The sequence below is a fragment of the Panthera onca genome, chromosome B2, assembly GCF_046562875.1.
Source record: "Panthera onca isolate mPanOnc1 chromosome B2, mPanOnc1 haplotype 2, whole genome shotgun sequence".
Classification (NCBI taxonomy): domain Eukaryota; kingdom Metazoa; phylum Chordata; class Mammalia; order Carnivora; family Felidae; genus Panthera; species Panthera onca.
The window spans coordinates 50,695,205-50,719,875 of record NC_138343.1 but is presented as its reverse complement, the minus strand read 5'-3'; the positions used below and the strand labels follow the sequence as shown (position 1 = coordinate 50,719,875).

At 38.9% G+C, this 24,671-nt stretch overlaps 1 protein-coding gene, 1 long non-coding RNA gene and 1 pseudogene across 2 annotated transcripts in view; 1 reads left to right on the top strand and 2 right to left on the bottom strand.

Annotated features, from left to right (window-relative positions):
- Positions 1-4,467, top strand: part of GCLC (glutamate-cysteine ligase catalytic subunit) — a 50,911-nt gene extending 46,444 nt beyond the window's left edge. The window contains exons 13-16 of the mRNA XM_060615760.3: positions 935-1,016; positions 1,326-1,429; positions 1,506-1,626; positions 2,887-4,467. Coding sequence (XP_060471743.1) covers positions 935-1,016; positions 1,326-1,429; positions 1,506-1,626; positions 2,887-3,098 — 519 coding nt within the window. The 3' untranslated portion in view covers positions 3,099-4,467. The remainder of the gene's footprint in view (positions 1-934; positions 1,017-1,325; positions 1,430-1,505; positions 1,627-2,886) is intronic.
- Positions 1-21,625, bottom strand: part of LOC132667209 (uncharacterized) — a 30,714-nt gene extending 9,089 nt beyond the window's left edge. Inside the window, exon 1 of the long non-coding RNA XR_009605044.2 lies at positions 21,541-21,625. This is a non-coding gene — a long non-coding RNA (uncharacterized LOC132667209). The remainder of the gene's footprint in view (positions 1-21,540) is intronic.
- LOC132667207 (tubulin alpha-1A chain-like) lies at positions 19,043-20,893 on the bottom strand (annotated as a pseudogene).
- Positions 21,626-24,671: the final 3,046 nt, after the last annotated feature.

Sequence of the window (24,671 nt, the reverse complement as noted above, 5' to 3'; positions counted from 1 at the left end):
GGAGGTATAGGCTCCAGTTATGGGATAAGTCACCGGGATGAAAGATAGAAGCATAGGGAATATAGTCAATGATACTGTAATAGTATCATATGGTGACAGACGGGAGCCATACTTGCAGTGAACACAGCACAACAGTTGTTGAATCACTGTGTTGTACACTGGAAACTAACATAACATTATGTGTCACCGATGCTTTGATAGAAAATAAAGACACTAATACTCGGGACCCATAGTCAAAAGCTCCGATTTAACAGGTCGTGTGTGTGGCCTGGGCATACCACATGACCTAGCAGTCTTCTGGGTATGTACTTCTTAAAAAAAATATTGGGGCTCATGAATAGTTGATGTGGCCAGAACTACCGGATTGGACCCTCTCTTCTTAGAGAGGTTCTAAACATACTGGTGACCCTCTGTTCTTAGAGGACTAATCTTATTCCAGATCTGACTACCTATCAACTCTTTTCCTTTCCTCACCAGTCAGGAAAGCAAAACCCTAGTGGTAGGGAAGGCATAGCACTGAGCCAGAAGTTCTCTGGGTTCTTTGCTTTTTGTAACCCTGGCATCTTGTGTGAGTCACTGTGCTGGGTGAAGAGAACCCACCACCTGCCCTCCACAGATTTCTTACAAGGTTCAGTCACAAAGGTATTTTGAAATGCAGACAGCCTATGTGAATGTAAGTTTTTGTTGTGATTTTTTTTTTAAAGTAAACTTCTCTTAAAGTTTTCTCATTCTTACTAAAAAGCACATACTAATCTGTGTTGGAATGACCCAGGCCCTACAAAAAAGTGAAGTCTCTTGTTCCAACCAGTAAGCATTGAAGTGAAAGTAGAATTCTGAGGGGGTGAGTCTTAATTGCAAAAGCAAGGAAGGCACCACACCTTCTCTGTTGGATGGAGAATGTTCTGATGTAGCCATGATTATTTTTCTCCCTTAGGTTGATGAAAACATGAAAGTTGCACAGAAACGAGATGCTGTCTTGCGGGGAATGTTTTATTTCAGGAAAGATATTTGCAAAGGTATTCATTCTCTTGGATTTCTAGGGTCACTCATTTTATTTTTATTTTCTAAGTGTTTATCTTGAGAGAAGTGGTGTAGGCACATGCCAGCCAGGGAGGGGCAAACAGGGGGAGAGAGAATCCCAAGCTGGCCCTGGGCTGTTAGCACAGAGTCCCAACACGGGGCTCGATCCCATGAACCCTGAGATCATGACCTGCGCTAAAATCAAGAGTCGGATGTTGACCCTACTGAGCCAGCCAGGCACCCCAGGGTCACTCACTCTAGGCTTTCACAAGCCCCTAAAGCTCCTCCATCCTTTCATCTGGCAGGTGGGAACACTGTGGTGGATGGCTACGGGAAGGCCCAGAACACCTCGGAACTGACCACGGAGGACTACACCCTGATGAGCATAGACACCATCATCAACGGGAAGGTAGAGGCCCTGCCCATTGCACCTCACCACCTGCACCAGTGGACTGGGCACTAATTATGTGTCCCGCTTCTCCTAGGAGGGTGTGTTTCCTGGGCTGATCCCGATTCTGAACTCTTACCTTGAAAACATGGAGGTGGATGTGGACACTAGATGTAGTATTCTGAACTACTTAAAGCTAATTAAGAAGAGAGCATCTGGTATGGTATCCTTTGCTTTTGTTTGAAATCTTAATGGAGGCAGAATCTCACAATCTTACAATATTGTTTCTTAATGTAGTCTTTTCAAATATACCATATTTTATCAGTGTATTTTTCACATTGAGGTCTCTGCAGTAGGAGACACCTTATAATCATTGACATTTTAATTATAAGAACTTTTTTGTCTTACCAGTTCATAAAGCAGTGGTGCATCTTTAAGTTGATGGCATCTTGGACAATGAAATACAGTATCTAAATTGCCTTTTAGTCATTTATGGGAAGCTGTATTTGTTGGACATCATCATCAACAGCTCTATAGGGCTAAGTAACTCTAGGTTAAATAAGTGACAGCCACGATGTCTGCTTCTTCAGCCACCTTGCATACAGTGAGCACCCCAGAATCCTCTTTTTTGTTTTGAGATCACATTGACCAACCATGCCTACCAAGGGCCCAGCACAAGGGAACTGTCAGCTGTGAATAAGAGTAACAATGTCATCTACATTTCACTTGAGGCTTCCATAAACTTCCTGGAGTCTCAAAGGATACACCCTCCAAAGATGGTGTATCTGCCAATCTCTCCCTTCATTCTTAACTATTCCTTATTTTTTTCACCTCTTTGATCAAAGATCAAAGTTCTGGGAACTCCATACCCTACAGTGCCTGCATCAGTCGCAGCTCTTCAGCTCAACAGGAGGACATGTGCTCCAGTACATGTGTTCGTTCCCTTTTTTGATTTCTTTCCAGTTTTTTTTTGAGGAATAATGGACATGGATCCCTGTGTGAGTTTAAGGTACACAGCATGACGGCTTGATTTACATATATTGTGAAATGATTACCACCCTAGTTAAGACCATCTTCTCGTATAGACAGAATAAAAAGGAAATGTCCCCTTGCCTGAGAACTTCGATCTGCTCACTCCCCAGCTTGTCTGTCACACAGCAGGCAGCGTTAGCTCTAGTCCTCGTCTTTGTGACATGCTAGTGGCTCCCCATTTCTGAAGAGGTGGCTGTGTCCCCAACTGGGTGCGTCTAACCTTGGGACACATGTGTTTCTAGTTACCTGCCTGCAACCTAAAATTCTTCCCCTGGAGTAATTCTTCTGGAAAACCTTTCTCCCCACCCTCTGGTGGGTACACCAGGAGGTCATACTGATTTTTCTTCAGGATTGTGTTTATGCTGGTCACTAAGTGGCAAGTTACAAAACAAAACAAAACAAACACACTTCTCTTAACTTCTGTTGTCTTAATTTTTTTCCCCTAGGAGAACTAATGACAGTTGCCAGATGGATGAGAGAGTTTATCTCCAACCATCCTGACTATAAGCGAGACAGTGTAATCACTGATGAAATGAACTATAGCCTCATCTTAAAGTGTAACCAAATTGCAGACGAATTGTGTGAGTGCCCGGAGTTACTTGGACCAGCGTTTAGGAAAGTGAAATACAGTGGAAGTAAAACGGACCCTTCCAACTGACATTCTGTAGAAGGAAAAACACATTGTTTTATTGAAAAATGACCGCGTGATGCTCTGCCTGTGAGTGGTATGAAGACCAAGTTCCAGAACAGCCCTGTGTCTTGGGCTGCTCGGCCCGAAATGGATTTAGAGGCTTCCCTTCAGTAGGTAAATCTAGAGTTTATACAGTGTACGTGTACATAGTAAAGTATTTTTATGATTAACAACGTATTTTAATAACCTTGTATCTAAAGTCACTGTGAACTGGCTTGTACATTTTCTTACTCTGGAACACCTACTGACTAAACAGTTTTGTAAATGTAACGTACTGGTGACTGTACTATACCTGCATTCCAGAGTTGAAGGCGTTTACTGTAAATTTTTGGTTTTTTTAAAGCCTTTACCAGGGACCTGATTCACTGAAATTTATCACTTCATTTTAAAAACAGGTGGCCTTGTGAATTCTCTGAGTCGTCTCCTTTGTTGTATAGTTAAAATCACTATCGAATCCATTGAAATGCTTCAAGGGTAATCTATGTTGTTTCTTTTATAATTGGAATAGTTAACAGGTTGGTCACCCTCCCTCAAGCTTTCACCTCTAAATAAAGTCCATTGAACTGAAGGTACTTTTTTTTCTTTAAATTTTCTGATTTAGGCATTAGGAGACTGGTATCCCTAGTTCACCTGTGGTGATTAGGGAAAGTGATTTTGTTTGTTTTTTAAAGGGCAGAATTGTTTGTCCTCCTGTACACACCAAGAGTAATGTCAGCAATGGCACCAGCCCTTGTGTTGTGGCCCATGGGGATTCAGATTGCTGCTATCTACTTAAATTTTCAAACCAAATGCAGTTTCTGAAGTTTTTGTTCTGTTACTCTTTCTCTGGTTTCCAGTAAGCATATTGACATTCTTCCAAAAACCATTCTAGATTTTACCAAGGGAATATTCTACATAATGCTTATCTTCTCTGTGAAAATCATAAATGAATCATGATGTGCACTAAGTTTTGTGAATCAGGACCCTACATGTTTAATTGTAAATAATTTAAGTTTACACAATTGTCATTAGTGCATTCTGTTAAAGGTTTTTTTCCCCAATTAGTTAAGTCCTAACTGCTTCTGAAATAACTATGTATAGTAGATGATGCAAACCTTTATAGGCCTAAACACTTAAACTGTAATGCTAATTTTAACAAATCGCGATAAAGCTGCTTCAGCTAAGCCTGTGTATGTATAAATACTAGGATTTGTGCTATGTTTCATACGTGTATTTTGGAGGATTAAAGAATGCCTGTTTTTTCATTTGCAGTTTGCTTGTGTAAATCAGGATGTAAAAAGGCAGATGAACTAAATGTGGTATGAGGAAATAAAACATGGAATTAGCATTCTGAAAACTCTTGAATGTGTGAGTTCCACAACTAACTGCAGCATGATGGGGATCAGAATTAGCCCAGATCTTCTGTGACGGTTACTTGTTTCAGTCCTCAGATGTCTTTAGAAAGAAGCCTGCTCTCAAAGCATGTGCCTTCTCTCCCTTAGTGGCTGTCAGCCCCTAGGGGCAGGGGAGGGACTTGCTCAATGGCTGAAAGAACCACTGGAAGCGGCTTTCAGGCTGGTCACACGGAGCAATACTGGGTCACCTAGGTGCTGTGGGCACTCGAAGCTGGAGACCAAGGACTGAGTCAGTAAGCCCGACCGGGAGCTGTAGTCAACTCGTATCTTTGGATCAGCATCTCTCTCCTACCCCAGCCCCTTGTAATGTAATAATGTCCTTCATCTGGTCAGTTCACTTTTCTCACTGATGACTTTATCTGAATGACTCTAGGGCAGGACTCGTCAGACTAATCTGCATACAGATGTGTAGGGGTCTTAGCAAAGTGCACATTCTGGCTCAGCGGGCCTGGGGTGGGGCCCATGTTCCCCTACTTCTAGCAAACTCCCAGGAAACATGGCTACTGCCCTGTGGGCCACATTGAGTAAAAAGGACTTCGATCACGTTCTGGACCTCAGTTATAGACATGTCTGTTTAGGTCTCAAATGACACTTGTTTCTAATTCTAATGTGTTGTACCTAGATTTTTCTCTTACTGAAACCCAGAACATAGAAAGTAACACCACCCTTCCTGAGCTTTACCCTCCCTGGACGCAACAGACAACTCAGGATTTGGGGCACAGGATGATAAGCATTGAGAAGAGCAAAAAGGGCTTTCTCCCTATTTGGGCTCATCCACAGCTGTTTCTGACTCTCAGATCCTCACTTAAGAGTATAACTGGATTTACTTAACCCAAAGTCTAGTTTCCTGCCCATGAGGTTTCCTGGATCACTAAGAGGCCTGCTTCTAGTCCCAGGTTGCCCCTGCCATCTGGCTTATTCCTGAGGCTGTTGGTGAGCCTTTCCATTAAAAACGGAGAAAGCCTGCCTTGGCCGCTTCTTTCTAAACCACCTCCACAAACATTAATCATGAGACACGTGGACATCCAGGATGGGGTGTGGGTTTAAATAAGGGGCCCTTTTCAGAACAATGAAAAGGCTGCCTAATTGCAAGATTTTTATAGATGCTAACAAGCTTTTCATTTAAGTTAAAGCTTCCTTCCCTTTCCTTGTTAAACCATCTCAGTTTTACCAGCTGCTCTCTTCTATTATGCTTTTGTGTAAATTCCCTATAAACACTTCTGAACATACGTGCCAAGAGATACTTAGGAAATGTGAATTAGAAGAGAAACTGATGAGGTCTGGTTTGGAAACATGGAGACTGTGGTAGGCAACCTTGACTGGGAAAAATACACTCTTCAGACTATTCATGTTTTCTTGGTAAGATTGAAACTAGCTGGATAATTCCTAAAGCCCCATTCTCTCTTAACATTACAAAGGTAAGTATGGAAGATGTATTAACATATAGCAATGGTGCATCCAGCTTTGTTCTGATTTCAAACTATATTACAAAGCTGTAGTAATCCAAATAGTATGATATTTGGCATAAAAGCACAGACTGATGAAACAGACTAACCCTGCCCCCACCAAAAAAACCCATGCATATATGGTTAATTTATGGCAAAAAAGCCAAGAATATACCATGGGAAAAGGACCATCTCTTTGATAAATAGTGTTGGGAATACTGGCTAGCCACATGCAAAAGAAAAAACTAGACTACCGTTTTGCACCAAACACAAAAATTAACTCAATGAGTGAAAGACTAGACTTTCTGGTCCAAGACGACATGGTGATGGAAAACCCTGAATTCACCTTCCAGGGACACATCAAATTTATGCCTATATATACAGAACAATGCTCCCTGAAGACCCGGGTTGACTGAGCAGCTGTAGCACAAAAGACCACAGAGAGAACAGTGAGGGAGAGACACCCAGTAATGAAAGGCACCCCCACCCCCTATGCTGGGAGCTGCAGTGGGGAGAGAGAGTACTGAGGAGCAGGGACTGGGTTCGTCTTCCTGGGGGCAGAAAAAAGCTGTGGTTTGAAAAGGCAACCAGAATATAAAAGCTCTCTCCCTCGAACTCTGCCAAATGGTGGGGCTGCTGCTGGAACTCTGGGTTGGAGCCTGGTGAGCACCACAGTTGGCATTCCCCTTCCACATCAGTAACATGGACAGGAGCAGGTCCAGACATCCTAGCCAGCCCACTACCTCAGAGTCCCAACCCCAAGCTCACACCACACCCAGCCATTGCACCAAAGTGGCCCCAGTGAGGCACACACCAGGATACTCACAATGAACACACACACAGCTCTAGCCATCTCACCAAGGTGACCCAGGCACAAAGCATCTCGAAACATTTCAAAACATCCCAGCTCTGCACTCTTTTCAGCTCCCCATACCTTGCCAGGGCACCTAACCTGCACTCACCTTGGCTCCAGCCACCCTGCCAGGACACCCACTGTGTGGAGTGCTCTGTGATCTCCCTTCCCCCACAGCATGTACCCTACCTGGACTCCAGCCACTCACCAAAACACCTCCTGAGAGCAACACCTGGAGACACCCCAGCTTGCACCCACTTCAACTGTCCTGCCAGGGGACACTCTGTACAGAGAGCCTTGAAACTGCTCCAGCCTATGCCCATTTCAGCTCTGGGCATACCACTAGAGCAGACCCAACCCAGAATGCCCTGGGACCCCCTACCCATGCCAGCCACACCTCCAGCCAGCCAAAGTCACCAGGCACACATAACCTACACAGGAGACAACCGTTCACAAGAACACTCCTTCAAGTTTAGAAGCACCTATTCTACCTAGTTCACAGAAACACAAAAAGTCAAGCAAAATGAGACGTAGGAATATGCTTCAAATGAAAAAACAAGACAAAAATCTCAGAAAAAGAAATGAAACAGAGATAACCAACCTACTTGATAAGGACTTCAAAGTAATGATCATAAAGATGCTCACTGGACTGGAGAGAAGAGTGGATGAATTCAGAATGTTAACAAGAGATAGTAAATATTAAAAAAAGAATCAGAGCTGAATAATAAAATAACTGAAATAAAAAATATTATGGAAAATCCTCATAGATTAGAGCATGCAGAAAAAAGGATCAGCGAACTGGAAGACGGTAACAGAAAGCACCTACACTGAACAGCAAAAAGAAACAAGATGTTTTTAAAATGAGGACATGTTAACAGATCCTTTGAACTGCAAACACACAAACACTTGCATTATAGGGGTCCAAGAAGGAGAAGAGAGGAACGGGCAGAAGAATCATTTTAATAATAGCTGGGGAATTGTTTAATCTGGGGAAGAAAATATACATCCAGGTTGAGGAAGCACAGAGTTCCAAACAAGATGAACCCAAACAGGTCCACACCACAATACCTAATAATTAAAATGTCAAAGATCAAAGAGAAAGCAAGATTTTGAGAAGCAACTAGTTACATACGTAAGGAAATGCCATAAGCCTATCAGCTGAGTTTTCAGCAGAAACTGCAGGCCAGAAGAGATTGGAACAATATATTTAAAGTGCTGAAGGAGGGACACCCGGGTGGCTCAGTTGGGTAAGCATCTGACTTTGGCTCAGGTCATGACCTCATGGTTTGTGAGTTCAAGCCCTGCATCAGGCTTTGTGCCGACAGCTCAGAGCCTGGAGCCTGCTTCAGATTCTGTGTCTTCCTCTCTCTCTCTGCCCCTCCCCTGCTCACACTCTGTCAAAAATAAATACACATTAAAAAAATAAATATAAAGTGCTGAAGGAAAAAATTTACAACCAAGAATACTCCACCTGACAATGTTACCATTCAAAATCGAAGGACAGGATAGAGTTCCCCAAGCCAAAAAGAAAAAAGTTTTAAAAGGTTCATCGCTACAAAATGAACCTTATAAAAAAATATTAAAGGGACTTCTTTAAGTGGATAAGAAAAGGTCATGATTGGAAGAAAATTATGAAAAGAAAAAATTTCATGAGTAAAAGCAAACATACAGTACAGGTAGTAAGCAAACACAAAGCTAGTATGAAGGTTAAAAGACAAAGTAGTGAAATCAATTATATCTAAAAATCAGTTGGGATTTTTTAAAGATGTAAGATATGACAACATACATAAAATGTGAAAGGCAGGGAGTAAAAATTTAGTGATTTTAATGAACTTAAGTGACAATCTACATAGACTGCTATATTCTTAGGATGTTATATATGAACCTCATGCTAACCATGCCAAAAACCTAAATAGACAAAAAAAAAAAAAAAAAGCTTTAAAGAATAAAAGCACAACACTAAAAGTCATCAATCATAAGGAAAGAGGAAAGAGAGAAACAGAAGTAGAAAGGAACAGGGAAAAACTGCAAAAATAACCAAAAAGTAATGAACAAAATGGCAATAAGTACATACTTACCAATAATTACTTTAAATGTAAATGCCCTTTATCCACAGGATACAGGTGTGCTGTTTCGAAGGGACACATGCACCCCCATGTTTATAGCAGCACTATCAACAATAGCCAAAGTAGTATGGAAAGAGCCCAAATGTCCAACAATGGATGAATGGATAAAGAAAATGTGTGTGTGTGTGTGTGTGTGTGTGTGTGTGTGTGTGTGTGTGTATATACATATATATATAATGGAGTATTACTTGGCGATCAAAAAGAATGAAATCTTGCCACTTGCAACTACGTGGATGGAACTGGAGGGTATTATGCTAAGTGAAATTAGTCTGTCAGGGAAAGACAAAAATCATATAACTTCACTCATATTAAGACTTTAAGAGACAAAACAGATGAATAAAAGGGAAGGGAAATAAAAATAATATAAAAACAGGGAAGGGGACAAAACAGAAGAGACTCATAAATATGGAAAACAAACTGAGGGTTACTGGAAGGGTTGTAGGAGGGGTGATGGGCTAAATGGGTAAGGGGCACTAAGGAATCTACTCCTGAAATCACTGTTTCACTATATGCTAATTTGGATGTAATTTAAAAAAAATAAAAAAGAAAATTAAAAAAAGAAAAAAATAATAAAATAAATGTAAATGCCCTAATTGCTCCAATCAAAAGACATAGGATGACTAAGTTGATGATGATGATGATGATGATGATGATGATAATAATAATACCCGTTTTTGTTTTTGTTTTTGTTTGAGTACGAGAAACTCCAGATCTAAAGACAGATACAGGCTGAAAGTTAAGGGGATGGAAAAGATATTCCATGCCAATGGAAGGGGGCAAAGAAGAGAAAAAGCTGGTTAGCAATACTTATATCAGGTAAAATTGACTTAAAAAAACAATAATTGTAACAAGATACAAATAAGGGCATTACTAATGATAAAGAGATTGATCAGAGAAGAGGATAAAACGATTCTAAGTATCTATGCACATAACATAGGCTCACCTAAATACATAAACCAAATATTAACAGACATAAACAGAGAAACTGACAGTAAAACAATGATATTAGGGGACTTTAACATCCCACTTACTTCAGTGAATAGATCAGCCAGCCAGAAAATAAATAAGGAAGCAGTATTTTTGAACAACACATTAGGCCAGATAGACTTAACAAATATATATGGAACATTCCATCTAAAAATGACAGAATATACATTCTTTTCAAGTGTACATGGAACATTCTCCAGGAGGGATCACACGTTAGGCCACAAAATAAGTCTCAATAAATTTAAGGAGATTAAAATCATATCAAGCATCATTTTATGGCACAGTGATATGAAACGACATCAATTACAAGAAACAAACTGGAAAGAAAAAAAATGTGGAGGTGAAACAATATGCTACTAAACAATGAAAGAGTCAACCAATAAATCAAAGAGGAAATTTAGAAATTCATGGAAACAAAGGAAAATGAACACCCAACAACAGTCCAAAATCTTTAGGATCCAGTGAAAGCAGTCCTAAGAGGAAAACTTATAGAGATAGGTCCACCTTGAGAAACAAGAAAAATCTCAAACAATCTAAACTTAAAGGAACTAGAAAAAGAACAAATCCCAGGGTTAGTAGAAGGAAGGTAATAACAAAGAACAGAGCAGAAATTAATGACATAGAGACTTTCGAAAGAAATAGAAAAGATCCCTGAAACCAAGGGCTACTTCTTTGAAAAGATAAATAAAAATGATAAAACTTTAGCTGACTCATCAAGGAAAAAAGAGAAAGGACCCATATAAATAAATAAAATCAGAAATGAAAGAGGAGAAGTAATGATTGACACCACAGAAATACAAAGGATAAGAGACTACTACAAAAAATTATATGCCACCAAATTGGACAACCAAGAAGAAATGGATGAATTCCTCAAAACATACAATCTTCCAAAACTAAATCAGGAGAAATAGAAAATCTAAACAAACCAATTACTAAAAACAAAATTGAATTGGTAATCAAAAAACTTCCAACAAACAAAAGTCCAGGACTAGATGGCTTTATAGGTGAATTCTACCAAACGTGTACAGAAGAGTTAATACCTATTCTTCTCAAACTGTTCCAAAAACAGAAGAGGAAGGAAAAGTTCCAAATACATTCTATAGGCCAGCATTACCCTATACAAAAACCAAAAAAAAAGCTACAGGCCAATATCCTTGATAAACATAGATGAAAAAATTCTCAACAAAATATTAGCAAACCACACTCAACAATACATTAAAAGGATTATTCACCATAATCAAGTGGTATTTACTCCAGGAATGCAAGAATGGTTCAATATTTGCAAATCAATTAAGGTGATATACCACATTAACAAAACAAAAAATAAAAATCATGTGATCATCTCAATAGATGCTGAAAAAGCATTCGACAAAATTCAACATTTGTTAATGATGAAAATCCTTAACAAATCCTAGACCTCAAAAATAATAAGGCCATACATGAAAAACCCTCAGCTAATATCATATAATATCATACTCAATGATGAGACTCTTGATTTTGGCTTTCAAACTGAAAGCTTTTCCTCTAAGGTCAGAAACAAGACCAGGATATTCACTCACACCACTTTTATTGTAGACAGTACTGGAAATACTAGCCACAACAATCAGACAAGTAAAAGAAATATAAACCATCCAAATTGGTAAGGAAGAAGTAAATCTGTCACTATTTGCAGATGGCAAGATACCATACATACAAAATGCTAAAGATTCCACACACAAAAAAACTATTCAAAGTAATAAATGAATTTAGTAAAGTTGTAGGATACAAAATACCATAAATTGGTTCCATTTTATACATGAATAAGGAAGTAGCAGAAAAAAATTAACAAACAATTCCATTTACAACTGCATGAAAAACAATAAAATACCCAGGAATAAATTTCACCAAAGCGGTGAAAGCTCTGTATTCTGAAAACTATAAAACACTGATGTAAGAAATTGAAGATAACAGAAACAAATGGAAAGACATACCATGATTACAGATTGGAAAAATTAATTAAATGTCTGTGCTATCCAAAGCAATCAGTAGATTCAAAATACCAATAGAATTTTTCGTAGAAATAGAACAAAAAATACTAAAATTTGTCTGGAACTACAAAATATGTCAAATAACCAAAGAAACCTGAAGAAAGAAGAACAAAGCTGGAGGTATCACAACACCAGATTTCCAGATATACTACAAAGCTATATTACTCAAAACAGTATGGTATAAATACAGACCTATAAGTCAATGGAACAAAATAAAAAGCCCAAAAATAAGCCCATTTTTTTATTGGAAGACTGTCATGAGGTCTCCATCCATTTATTATTTATTTTTAATGTTTATTTATTTGAGAGAAAGAGTGCACACAAGCGAGGAGGGGTAGAGAGTGAGGGAAAGTGAGGGAGGCAGAGAGCAGGCTCCTTGCTATCAGCGTAGAGCCCGATGCAGAGCTCAAACTCATGAGTAGCAAGACCACGACCTGAGCCAAAATCAAGAGTCTGTTGCTTAACCATCTGAGACACCCAGGTGCTCCTAAAATCACTCTTATATAGTTAATTAATCTATGACAAAGGAGGCAAGAATATACAATTGGGGAAAAAACTGTATTTTCTTCGATAAATGCTGCTGGGAAAACTGGACACCTACATGCAAATGAATGAAACTGGACCACTTTCTTATACACAAAAATAAACTCAAAATGGATTAAAGAACTAAATGTGAGACCTGAAACCATAAAACTCCTATAAGAAAACATAATAATCTATTTAACATCAGCCTTGGCAACATATTCATCGGTATATCTCCTCAGCAAGGAAACAAAAGCAAAAATAAACCAGTGGGATTACACCAAAATAAAAAGCTTTCACATAATGAAGGAAACAATTAACAAAACAAAAGGCAACCTACCAAATGGTAGAAGATATCTGCAAAAGACATATCTGATAAGGGTTTAATGTCTAAAATATATAAAGAACTTATACAACTATACAACTCAACACCAAAATAAACAAACAGTCTGATTAAAAAATGGTCAGAAGACCTGAATAGACACTTTTCCAAAGAAGACACACAGGTGGCAAACAGAAACAAGAAGGAGGCTCAACATCCTTAATCATCAAGGAAATGCAAATGAAAACCACAATGAGGTATGACCTTAATCATATTCAAATGGCTAGAATAAAAAAGACAAGAAATAACAAGTGTCAGAATGTGCAGAAAAGGGAACCCTTGTGCACTGTTGATGGGAATGCAAATTGGTATAGTCACAGTGGAAAACAGTATGGGTTTCCTCAAAAAATGTTAAAAATAGAAATGTCATATAATCCAGTAATTCCACTACTGAGTATTTACCCAAAGAAAATGAAAACATTAATTTGAAAAGACATAAGCACCCCCATGTTTATTGCAACATTATTTACAATAGCCAAGATATGTAAACAACCTATGTGTCCATTGATACAGGAACAGATGATGAAATGGACACACACACACACACACACACACTGAAATATTACTCAGCCATCAGAAAAAATGAGATCTTGACATTAGCAACAATATGTATGGACTTACAGGGTATTATGCTAAATGATGCTAAGTGACCTATTGGTCAGGCAAAGAAAAACAAATACCATGATTTCACTTATATGTGGAATCTAATGAACAAGCAAGCAAACCAATATGCAGAAACAGACATAAAAGACAAACATGGTTGCTAGAGGAGAAGGGGCTGGGGGATGGGAAAAATTGGTGAAGATTAAGTGGGAGGTATAGGCTTCCACTTAGAGAATGAATAAATCATGGGGATCAAAGGTATAGAATAGGAATACAGTCAATTATATTGTATGGTGACAGAGGGGAGCTCCATTTGTGGTCAGCACAGCATAATGTACAGAGTGGTCAAATCACTATGTTGTACACTTGAAACTAATGTAACATTTGTATGTCAATTCCAGTTTTAAAAATGACTTACAGGGGCACCTGGGTGGCTCAGTCAATTGAACATCCAACTCTTGATTTTGGCTCAGGACATGGTCCCAGGGTCGTGGGGCTGAGCCCCTCATCGGGCTCCACACAATGCGTGGCACCTGTTTAGATTCTCTCTCTCTCTGTCTCTCTCTCTCTCTCTGCCTCTCCCTCTCCCTCAGCCCTTCTCCCATGCTCATGTGCTTTCTCTCTCTAAAAAACAAAAACAAAAGACAAAAACAACTTACATATTTGAATGTTAAACCTGATAGCATAAATCTCTTAGAAAAAAAGGTGGTAATCTTCTTGACATTAATCTTGGTGATGATTTTTTGGATTCAACCTCAAAAGCAAAGGCAGAAAAAGCAAAAATAAACAACTAGGACTACATCAAACTAAAAAACTTCTGCACAGCAAAGTAACCATCAGCAAAATGAGAACGCAACTTACTGAGAGAAACTATTTGCAAATCTTCTGATGAAATGTTAACATCCAAACTATACAACTCAATACCGTAAAAGCCATCTGACTGAAAAATGGGCAGAGGATCTGCATGGACATTTTGCCAAAGGAAATATACAAATGGCCAATAGATACATGAAAATGTGCTCAACATCATTAATCATCAGGGAAATGCAAATCAAAACCACAGTGAGATATCACCTCACACCTGTTAAAATGACTCTTGCCAAAAAGAAAGAAGTATTGGCAAGAGTGTGGAGAGGAGATATTGCTAGTGTGCTATTGGTGGAAGCATACATTTTTGCATCCACTACTGAAAACAGTATGGGGAGGTCACCCGAAAAATTAAAACTAGTACTACCATATGATCAAGAAATTCTATGGGTATTAACTGAAGAAAGTTAAAGCAAAAAGATCTGCATCCCCTTACCATCACGTTCACTGCAGCATTATCACAATAGCCAAGATAGGAAAGCAACCTAAGTGCCCATCAGTGGATGCATGAATAAACCAAGTGTGGTATATACATACACAATGGAATACTATTCTGCCATCAAAAGAAGAAAATACAGTAAAACCTTGGTTTGCAAGCATGATTTGCTCCAGAAACATGCCTGTAATCCAAAGCACTTGTATATCAACTCGAATTTCAAGAACCATTGGCTCAGCTGTGATTATGTGATATTCAGCATCATGTACTACTCGTATTGCAAGTTAACATCACTCGTTTATCAAGTTAAAATTTATTAGAAATGTTTGCTTGTCTTGTGGAAAACTCACAGAACAAGTTACTCGTAATCCAAGGATTTACTGTACTGCCATTTGTGACAACACGGATGGACCTTGAAGGCATTATACTGAAATAAGTCAGAGAAAGACAAAATACAGTATGACCTCACTTACATGGAGGGTCTTAAATACACACAGTCACAAACTCATGGATACAGAGAACAGACTGGTGGTTTCCAGAAGTAGGGGGTGAAGGCTGGGAGAAATGGGTGAAGGGGGTCAAAAGGTACAAACTTCCAGTTATGAAATAACTGAGGATGTAATGGTGATACAGCATGGTGATAGTTGATAATACTATTTTGCCTGTTTGCAAGTTGCTAAGAGAAGAGACTTAAAAGTTCTTGTTACAAGAAAAAAAAATGTCATTAGGTTTAGTGGCAGATTTAACTAGACTCATTGTGGTAATCATTTTGCAGTATTTATATGAAATGATACACCTGGAACTAGTATAATGTTGCATGTCATTATACCTCAGTTTAAAAAAAGAGCAATGTACAAGGATAGAAAAGAAAGAACCATTACTCACAAAAGGAATGAATCTTACAAATCTCATGTTGAGTAAAAAAGTCAGATTAATAATAATAATTAAAAAAAGACCAGATACTGTATGACTCAATTTATAAGTTCAAGAACAGACAACACTAAGTAACCATTATCCAGCCGCACCAGTGGTTGCCGCTGGGCAGGAGTGGACTAGCACCAAATGGAAAGGCATGAAAGAAACTTCGACAGTGTTAGACATGTTCTGCATCTTAATCTGATTCATGGTTATTAATATGTTAAAGTGACCAAGATGTGCACTTAAGATGAGCTCTCTTTATACATTTTATGTATGTTATACCTAAAACAGGGGGAAAAAAGTGGGTAAAAATTATTTAGAGAGGAACTTTTGAGCAAAAACTGGCTCTCAAACTGTGGTTATCTACTGAATAACTGCATTTTTTTAATACCTTTTGAATACATTATGCTATCACTGTGTCCTTTTTTTTTCACTTAAGACAGGGAATACTTGTATTCAAACCCATCAGAGAAATGGACAGCTTGAATCTGTAACAGAGTGCTGTGTTTTAAAGCATAGGTCAGTAATTATATACAAGAGTATATATTGCTACATACAAATTAACTGATCAGAGCTCAACCTTTATTCTTTTTTTTAAGTATTATTTATTGTCAAATTGGCTAACATATAGGGTGTAAAGTGTGCTCTTGGTTTTGGGGGTAGATTCCTGTGGTTGATCGCTTACATACAACACCCAGTGCTCATCCCAAGTTCCCTCCTCAATGCCCATCACCCATTTCCCCCTCTCTCCCATCCCCCGACCCACCCTCAGATTGTTCTTTGTATTTAAGAGTCTCTTATGGTTTTCCTCCCTCCCTCTCTGTTTGTAATCTTTTTCCCCCTTTCCTTCCCCCAGGGGTCTTAAGTTTCTCAAGATCCACATATGAGTGAAAACATAGGATATCTGTTTTTCTCTGACTTATTTCACTTAGCATAATACCCTCCAGTTCCATCCACATTGTTGCAAATGGCAAGATTTCATTCTTTCTCATTGCCAAGAAGTATTCCTTATTTTCTTTATTCAGTTATCAGTTGGACATTTGGGCTCTTTCCATAATTTGGCTATTGTTGAAAGTGCTGCTGTAAACATTGGGGTACCTGTGCCCCTATGAATCAGCACTCCTGTATCCTTTGGATAAATACCTAGTAGTGCTATTGCTGGGTCATAAAGTAGTTCTATTTTTAATTTTTTGAGGAATCTCCATACTGTTTTCCATAGTGGCTGCACCAGTTTGCATTCCCACCAACAGTGCAAGAGGTTTCCCATTTCTCCACATCCTCACCAGCATCTGTTGTTTCTTGAGTTAATTTTAGCGACTCTGATCGGTGTGAGGCATTACCTCAGTGTGGGTTCAATTTGTATTTCCCTGATGAGTGACACTGAACATCTTTTCATGCGTCTGTTGGCCATCTGGATGTCTTCTTTGGAAAAGTGTCTATTCATGTGTTCTGCCCATTTCTTCACTGGATTGTTTTTCTGGTGTTGAGTTTGGTAAATTCTTTATAGATTTTGGACACTAACCCTTTATCCGATATGTCATTTGAAAACATCTTTTCCCATTCTGTCAGTTGCCTTTGTTTTGTTGATTGTTTCTTTTGCAGTGCAGAAGCTTTTTATCCTGATGAGGTCCCAGCAGTTCATTTTTGCTTTTGATTCGCTTGCCCTTGGAGACATGTTGAGCAAGAAATTTCTGTGGCTGAGATCAAAGAGGTTGTTGCCTGCTTTCTCCTCCAGGGTTTTGATGGTTTCCTGTCTCGCATTCAGGTCTTTCATCCATTTTGAGTTTATTTTTGTGTATGGTGTAAGAAAGTGGTCCAGGTTCATTCTTCTGCATGTCACTGTCCGGTTCTCCCAGCACCACTTGCTAAAGAGACTTTTTTTCTCATGGATACTCTGTCCTGCTTTGTCAAAGATTAGTTGGCCATACATTTGTGGGTACAATTCTGGGTTCTCTATTCTATTCCATTGGTCTATGTGTCTGTTTTTGTGCCAATGCCATACTGTCTTGATGATTACAGCTTTGTAGTAGAGGCTAAAGTCTGGGATTGTGATGCTTCCTGCTTTGGTTTTCTTCCTGAATATTACTTTGGCTATTCTGGGTCTTTTGTGGTTCCATACAAATTTTAGGATTGCTTATTCTAGCTTCGAGAAGAATGCTGGTGCAATTTTGATTGGGATTGCACTGAATGTGTAGATAGCTTTGGATAGTATTGACATTTTAACAATATTTGTTCCTCCAATCCACGAGCATGGAAAGTTTTTCCATTTCTTTGTCTTCTTAAATTTCCTTCATAAGTTTTCTATAGTTTTCAATATACATATCTTTTATAACTTTGGTTAGGTTTATTCATAGGTATTTTATGGTTCTTGGTGCAACTATAAATGGGATCTATTTCTTTATTTCTCTTTCTGTTGCTTCATTATTGGTGTATAGAAATGCAACCGATTTCTGTACATTGATTTTGCACCCTGCAACTTTGCTGAATTCATGTATCTGTTCTAGCAGCCTTTTGGTGGAGTCTTTTGGGTTTTCCATGTAAAGTATCATGTCATCTGCAAAAACTTAAAGTTTGACTTCTTCTTTGCCAATTTTAATGCCTTTTATTTCGTTCTGTTGTCTGATTGCTGACACTAGGACTTCCATCAATATGTTAAACAACAGTGGTGAGAATGGACATCCCTGTCGTGTTCCTGATCTCAGGGGGAAAGCTCTCAGTTTTTCCCCATTGAGGATGATATTAGCTGTGGGCTTTTCATATATGGCTTTTATGATGTCTAGGTATGTTCCTTCTACCATGACTTTCTTGAAGGTTTTTATTAAGAAACGATGCTGTGTTTTGTCAAATGCTTTTTCTGCATCTATTGACAGGATCATATGGTTCTTATCCTTTCTTTTATTGATGTGATGTATCACATTGATTGATTTGTGAATTTTGAACCAGCTCTGCAGCCTAGGAATGAATCCCACTTGATCATGGTGAATAATTCTTTTTATATGCTTTGAATTCGATTTGCTAGTATCTTGTTGAGAATTTTTGCATCCATATTCATCAGGGATATTGGTCTGTAGTTCTCCTTTTTTTTGTGAGGTCTCTGGTGGCTTCATAGAATGAGTCTGGAATTTTCCCTTTTATTTCTATTTTTTGGAATAGCTTGAGAAGGATGGGTATTATCTCTGCTTTAAATGTCTGGTAGAATTCCCCTGGGAAGACATCTGGCCCAGGACTCTTATTTGTTTGGAAGATTTTTGGTAACTGATTCAATTTCTTCACCAGTTATGAGTGCAACCTTTATTCTTAAAACAGAAGAAGCTTCCCTGTAAAAGCAGTATCTTTATAACATTTTTAACTTTAGTATTCCTCTCCATCTTCACCCTTTCCTTCATCAGAATCCACACCAACCTCCTCATAATCCTTCTCAGGGCAGCCATGTCCTCACAAGCCTCAGAAGACTCTCCTTCCTCCATTCCCTCATCCACATACTGGTGAACAAAGGCACGCTTGGTATATATCAGGTCAAACTTGTGGTCCAGGGCATCCCAGGCCTCAGCAATGACTGTGGTGTTGGTCAGCATGCACACAGCTCACTGTACTTTGGCCGGGTCTCCACCAGGTACCACGGTGGGAGGCTGGTAATTAATGTCAACTTTGAATCCAGTGGGCACCGGTCCACAAACTGGATGGTGCGCTTGGTCTTGATGGTGGCATTGACAATAGTGACATCTTTGGGAACCACATCACCACAGTACAACAGGCAGCAAGCCATGTATTTACCATTTCACCATCTGGTTGGCTGGCTCAAAGCATGCCTTGGTGATCTCTGCTACAGAAAACTGCTCATGGTTGGCTTTCTCAGCAGAGATGACAGGGGCATGTGTGGCCAGAAAGAAGTGGGTGTGGGGTCCAGAATTCTGTCAGATCAACATTCAGGACTCCATCAAATCTGAGGGAAGCAGTGATCGAGGACACAATTTGACCTATCAAACTATTCAGGTTAGTGTATGTTGGGCATTCAATATCCAGGTTTAAAAACAAACACACACACACACAACTTTTTTTAATGTTTATTTTTGACAGAGAGACAGAGCATGAGTGGGGGAGGGGAAGAGGGGGAGACACAGAATCTGGAGCAGGCTTGAGACTCTGAGCTGTCAGCACAGAGCCTGACATGGGGCTCAAACTCACGAACCATGAGATCATGACCTGAGCTGACATCAGATGCTTAACTGACTGAGCCACCCAGATGCCCCAATATCGAGGTTTATTTGACAGATGTCATAGATGGCCTCATCGTCTACCATGAAGGCACAATCAGAATGCTCCAGGGTGGTGTGTGTAGTGAAGATAGAGTTGTAGGGCTCAACTACAGCAACGGAAACCTGGAGGGCTGGGTAAATAGAGAACTCCAGCTTGGACTTCTTGCCATAATTGACAGAAAGATGTTTCATCAGCAGGGAGGTAAACCTGGAACCAGTTCCCCTTCCAAAGCTATGGGAAACCAAGAAGCCCTGAAGACCTGTGCACTGGTTGGCCAGTTTCCAAATTCGGTTCAAGACAAGGTCACTGATCTCCTTGCCAACGGTGTAGTGCCCTCGGGTTGGCAGCATCTTCCTTGCCTGTGATGAGCTTCTCAGGGTAGAAAAGCTGGAGGTAGGGGCCAGCGTGAACTTCATCAATGGCTGTGGGTTCCAGGTCTACAAACACCACCCTGGGAACGTGCTTGCCAGCACCTGTCTCACTGAAGAAGGCATTTAAGGGTCATCTCCTCCCCTAGTGGTCTTGTCACCTGGCATCTGGTCATTGGACTGGATGCCATATTCCAGGCAATAGAACTCCTAACAGGCATTGCCAATCTTAACACCAGCCTGGCCAATATGAATGGGGATAAATTCGTGCACGGTTGCTGCTTTATGGCTGCTGAGCAGGTGGCAGACAGGAAAAGGAGAGGTTGTTGCTTCTTACAGCAGGCCTCTTAGGGGGTCAATGTAAGAGAACACGCTTCATCATGCCCTCTTAATGAAAGATGATTAACAGCTAACATCTCAATCAGAAGTATCATGTTCTGAAGTTCCTAGGAAATTTGTGAGGTCTGGGTTCAGATGGGATACAAGCACATCTAGCATAAAGCAAGAGCACAGACTTGAGTTCAAGTCCTAATATTTATACATACTAACTGGATGACGTTAGACAGTTCATAACTTCTTTGTCTCTATTGCATCTGTAAAAGAGACATGAGATTTCTTTGCAGAGTTGCTACGGGGTGGAAGTGAGATAATCCACGTAAAGCAAAGTACATCAACTGTTCGGTATTTTTACTCCCTACTCTTTACCCATAGAGAGTCAGGGGACACTATTGTATTAAAGATCACAAAGCATGCATCTACCTTCTACCAGCATATTTTATTAATGGTCTTTGAAATAGTTTACCTTCCAAGAATGTAACCTAGAATTCAGCAGAGGAAAAAAAAAAAAACAATTGTATCCACAACTTAGGAACTAACATTTCTGGGGGAAAATGAAACATGAGAATGTCCTCATATGTTTTTCTATCCTTAGTTATCACTTTGCAAATCCAGTCCTGGTGTTACCTAGAACCTTTTTTTTCTCTCTTTCCAAAATAAATCACATGTTCTGAATTCCATTGACCCTCTGACAAAGCAGAAGAGCTTCCCATATTCAAGATTCTTGGTTGCAAGTGACAGAAAACCCTGTACCAACTGGCTTTAAATAGAAAGGAATTACACAGGTTTGCATAACCAAAACATCCAAGAAGTGGCACTATTTCAAGCACAGTTTATTGGGCGCTCAAATGCCACCAGGTCCTGGTCTCTCCATCCCTCTTTGCCTACCTTTCCTGACAGCAGTTTCAGCAACTTCAGGTGTACATCTCATAGCAGGGAAATCCCAGTGGAAAAGAGCTTGTTAGCATATGCCCATAGGGAAGTCTAGGTCTATCTCTGATGTCACAAAGAATCATGATGTGCTGTAAGTCAGGAGACTAGTGCCTAGTTCTGACATTAGTCCTAAAGTTTGTATGATGTTGGGCAAGTCATTTGCTTCCCCTGCACCTCAATTGTCTCATTCTCAAAATAAAGGGATAAAATCTCAATGCTATCTCGGGTCTGTTGCAGAGCTAATACTTCTTCCTTGTTCCAGAGTAAAGGCTTTTCCTCTGGAGTTAGAGAGTAGTGCCCTCTGATGGGCTATTCTATAGTTGCCTTTTTATTTCATTTCACTGATTTACAGTTTCCAATTCACAAAGAGAAAATAGTCTGAACAAAGGTACTGTAAAATGAAATTCAATATTGACATCTATTTCATTTCTATTCTCATTTTAAGATGTAAATAGGCTTGTGTCCTAACATGAGCAGTTAAAGCTATGGATTTCATATTGCTGTTTTTGCTGTGTCCATTTTCTCATGTGGTATTTTCAGTGTTGTTCAGTTATAAGTATTTGTAATCCCTTATGATTTTTTTGACCCATGTGTCATTGAGTTACTTCATTTCCAAACCTTTGGAAATTTTCTAGATGTCTTTTTATTATTAATGTCTAACAATTTCATTGCGGTCATACAATATTCTGTGTGATTTAAAGCTTTAAGTTTTAGACTGCTCTTATGTCTCAACATATTGTCTCTCTCGAGGAATATCCCATGTTCACTTGAAAAGTGTATTTGATGTGTGCAGTGTGTGTTCTTTACTACGTTGAGTTCTTTGTAATATTCAACTCTTCTGTATCCTTCATACTTCCCTTTGTTTTACAGTCATTTACTGAGAGTGGTGTATTGAATCTCAAAATATGATTGTGGATTTGTCTATTTCTCCATCTAGTTTTGTCAGTTTTTTCCCACGTATACTTTGAAACTCTGTCAGCAGTTACCTTTGCATATAGGATGTGTAGGTCTCCTTAATAAATTGACCTATATAACATTATGTCTCTTTTTATCCTGGCAATACTCCTTGTTTTGAAGTTTATTGTGTCCAATATTAATATAGCCACACCACCTAATAATCTGTGCTTGTATAATAAATATTTTCTATCATTTTACTTATAACTTATCTATGATTTTATACTCATGTGTGTCCCTTGTAAACATCTCAACAGTTGGGCCTTTTAAAAGTTCTTTTTAAATTGAAGGTCATAGTCCACTAACATTTACTGTGATATAATAATTGATATGGCTAGGTTGATGTGTGTCATTTTGTTATTCATTTCCTAGTTGTTTCAGCTGTACTTTGTTCCCTCAGTCCTCCTTTCTTGCCATCTTTTGGTAGTCCACCTGATCTCTTCTACTGACTTATATTTCTTTCTTTTAACGATTCCCCTTGATACATCTTTTACGTGGTTACAATATGCATCTCTAACTTCTCATGGTTTGGCACGGATTACCACTGTCAGTTCATATAGAACGTAAGAACCATACCACAGTATACTTTCATTTACCTCCTCTCATTCTTTGTGCAACTATTGTCACATATTTTACTAGTACATATGTTATGCTACTCATAATCCAATATTGATATTTTACTCTAAAAGTAAAATGTATTATAAGGCCTTATATCCTTATACCTAAAATATATAAAGAACTCTCCAAGCTCAACAGTAAAGAGCAATAATCCAATTATAAAAAGGGCAAAATATATGAAGAGATGTTTCACTGATGAGGAGAGAGGCAGAGGGCCAAAAAGCACATGATAATATGTTTAACATCATTAGTCACTGGGGACATGCAAATTAAAGCCACAATGAGTTATTACTACACACCTAGTAGAAAAGCTAAAATTAAAAAAAAAAAAATAGCGATAATACTAAATGCTGGTAAGAATGCCAAAAAACTGGATCACTTATACCTTGCTGTAAAATGGGGCACTCTGGAAAACAGCTCAGCAATGTCTTATGAAACTAAACATGTAATTACCATTCTTACCCAGAAGTCGCTGTCTTGGGCATTTACCCCAGAGAAACGAAAACGTATATTTACACAAAACCCATACACAAATATTCATCACAGCTTTATTTCTAGTAGCGAAGCACAGCAAACAATCCAGATGTCCTTTGAGGGGTGAATGGTTTAACAGGGGTATACATATATCATCAAATACTACTCAGCAGTACATAGGAACAAACGAACGATATAAACAACAATCTAGTTGAATGGCCATGAATTACTCTGAATGAGAAAAGCCCAATATCAATTAGTGGTTGCCAGAGTTTAGGGAGAGAGGTGGGGAGACTGCAGGAGAGAAGTGGGTATGGTTATAAACGTATAGCACAAGGGGTCTTTGTGATGGATCTGTTCTGTATCTAGACTGTGATGTTAGATATACGGATCTGCATGTGTGATACAATTATATAGAACTAAACACACATACATATAAATGAGTACAAGTAAAACTGAGGAAATCTGAAGAAGATCTCTGAATTTTATCAACGTCAGTATCTTGGTTGTGATACTGTACTATAGTTCTGTGAACTGTTTACCCTGGAGAGAATTGGGTAATAGGTACGTGGGATCCCTCTATATTATTTCTTACGACTGTACATGAATCTATAATTATCTCAAAATAAAAAGTTTAATTAAAATAAAAAGGTTTTGGGGAGGCTGTGTGGCTCAGTCAGTTAAGCGTCCAACTTCAGCTCAGGTCATAATCTCATTGTTCATGAGTTCAAACCCCACGTGAGGCTCTGTGCTGACAGCTCAGGGCCTGGAGCCTGCTTCGGATTCTGTGTCTCCCTCTCTCTCTGCCCCTCCCCCACTTGTGCATGCTATCTCTCTCTCAAAAAAATGAATAAACATTTAAAAAATTAAAAACAAAAAAGTTTTCTTTTATTAAAATTTTTATTTTATTAAATATTGTAGTATTTTTATTTTATTAAAATAAAAACAAATTGTGCCAGGAGGTATAAAGAGATGACAAATGTTTTTATTATGGAGACACAGAGTTAGGAAGCCAATGGTTTTAGAGATGACAAAACCTG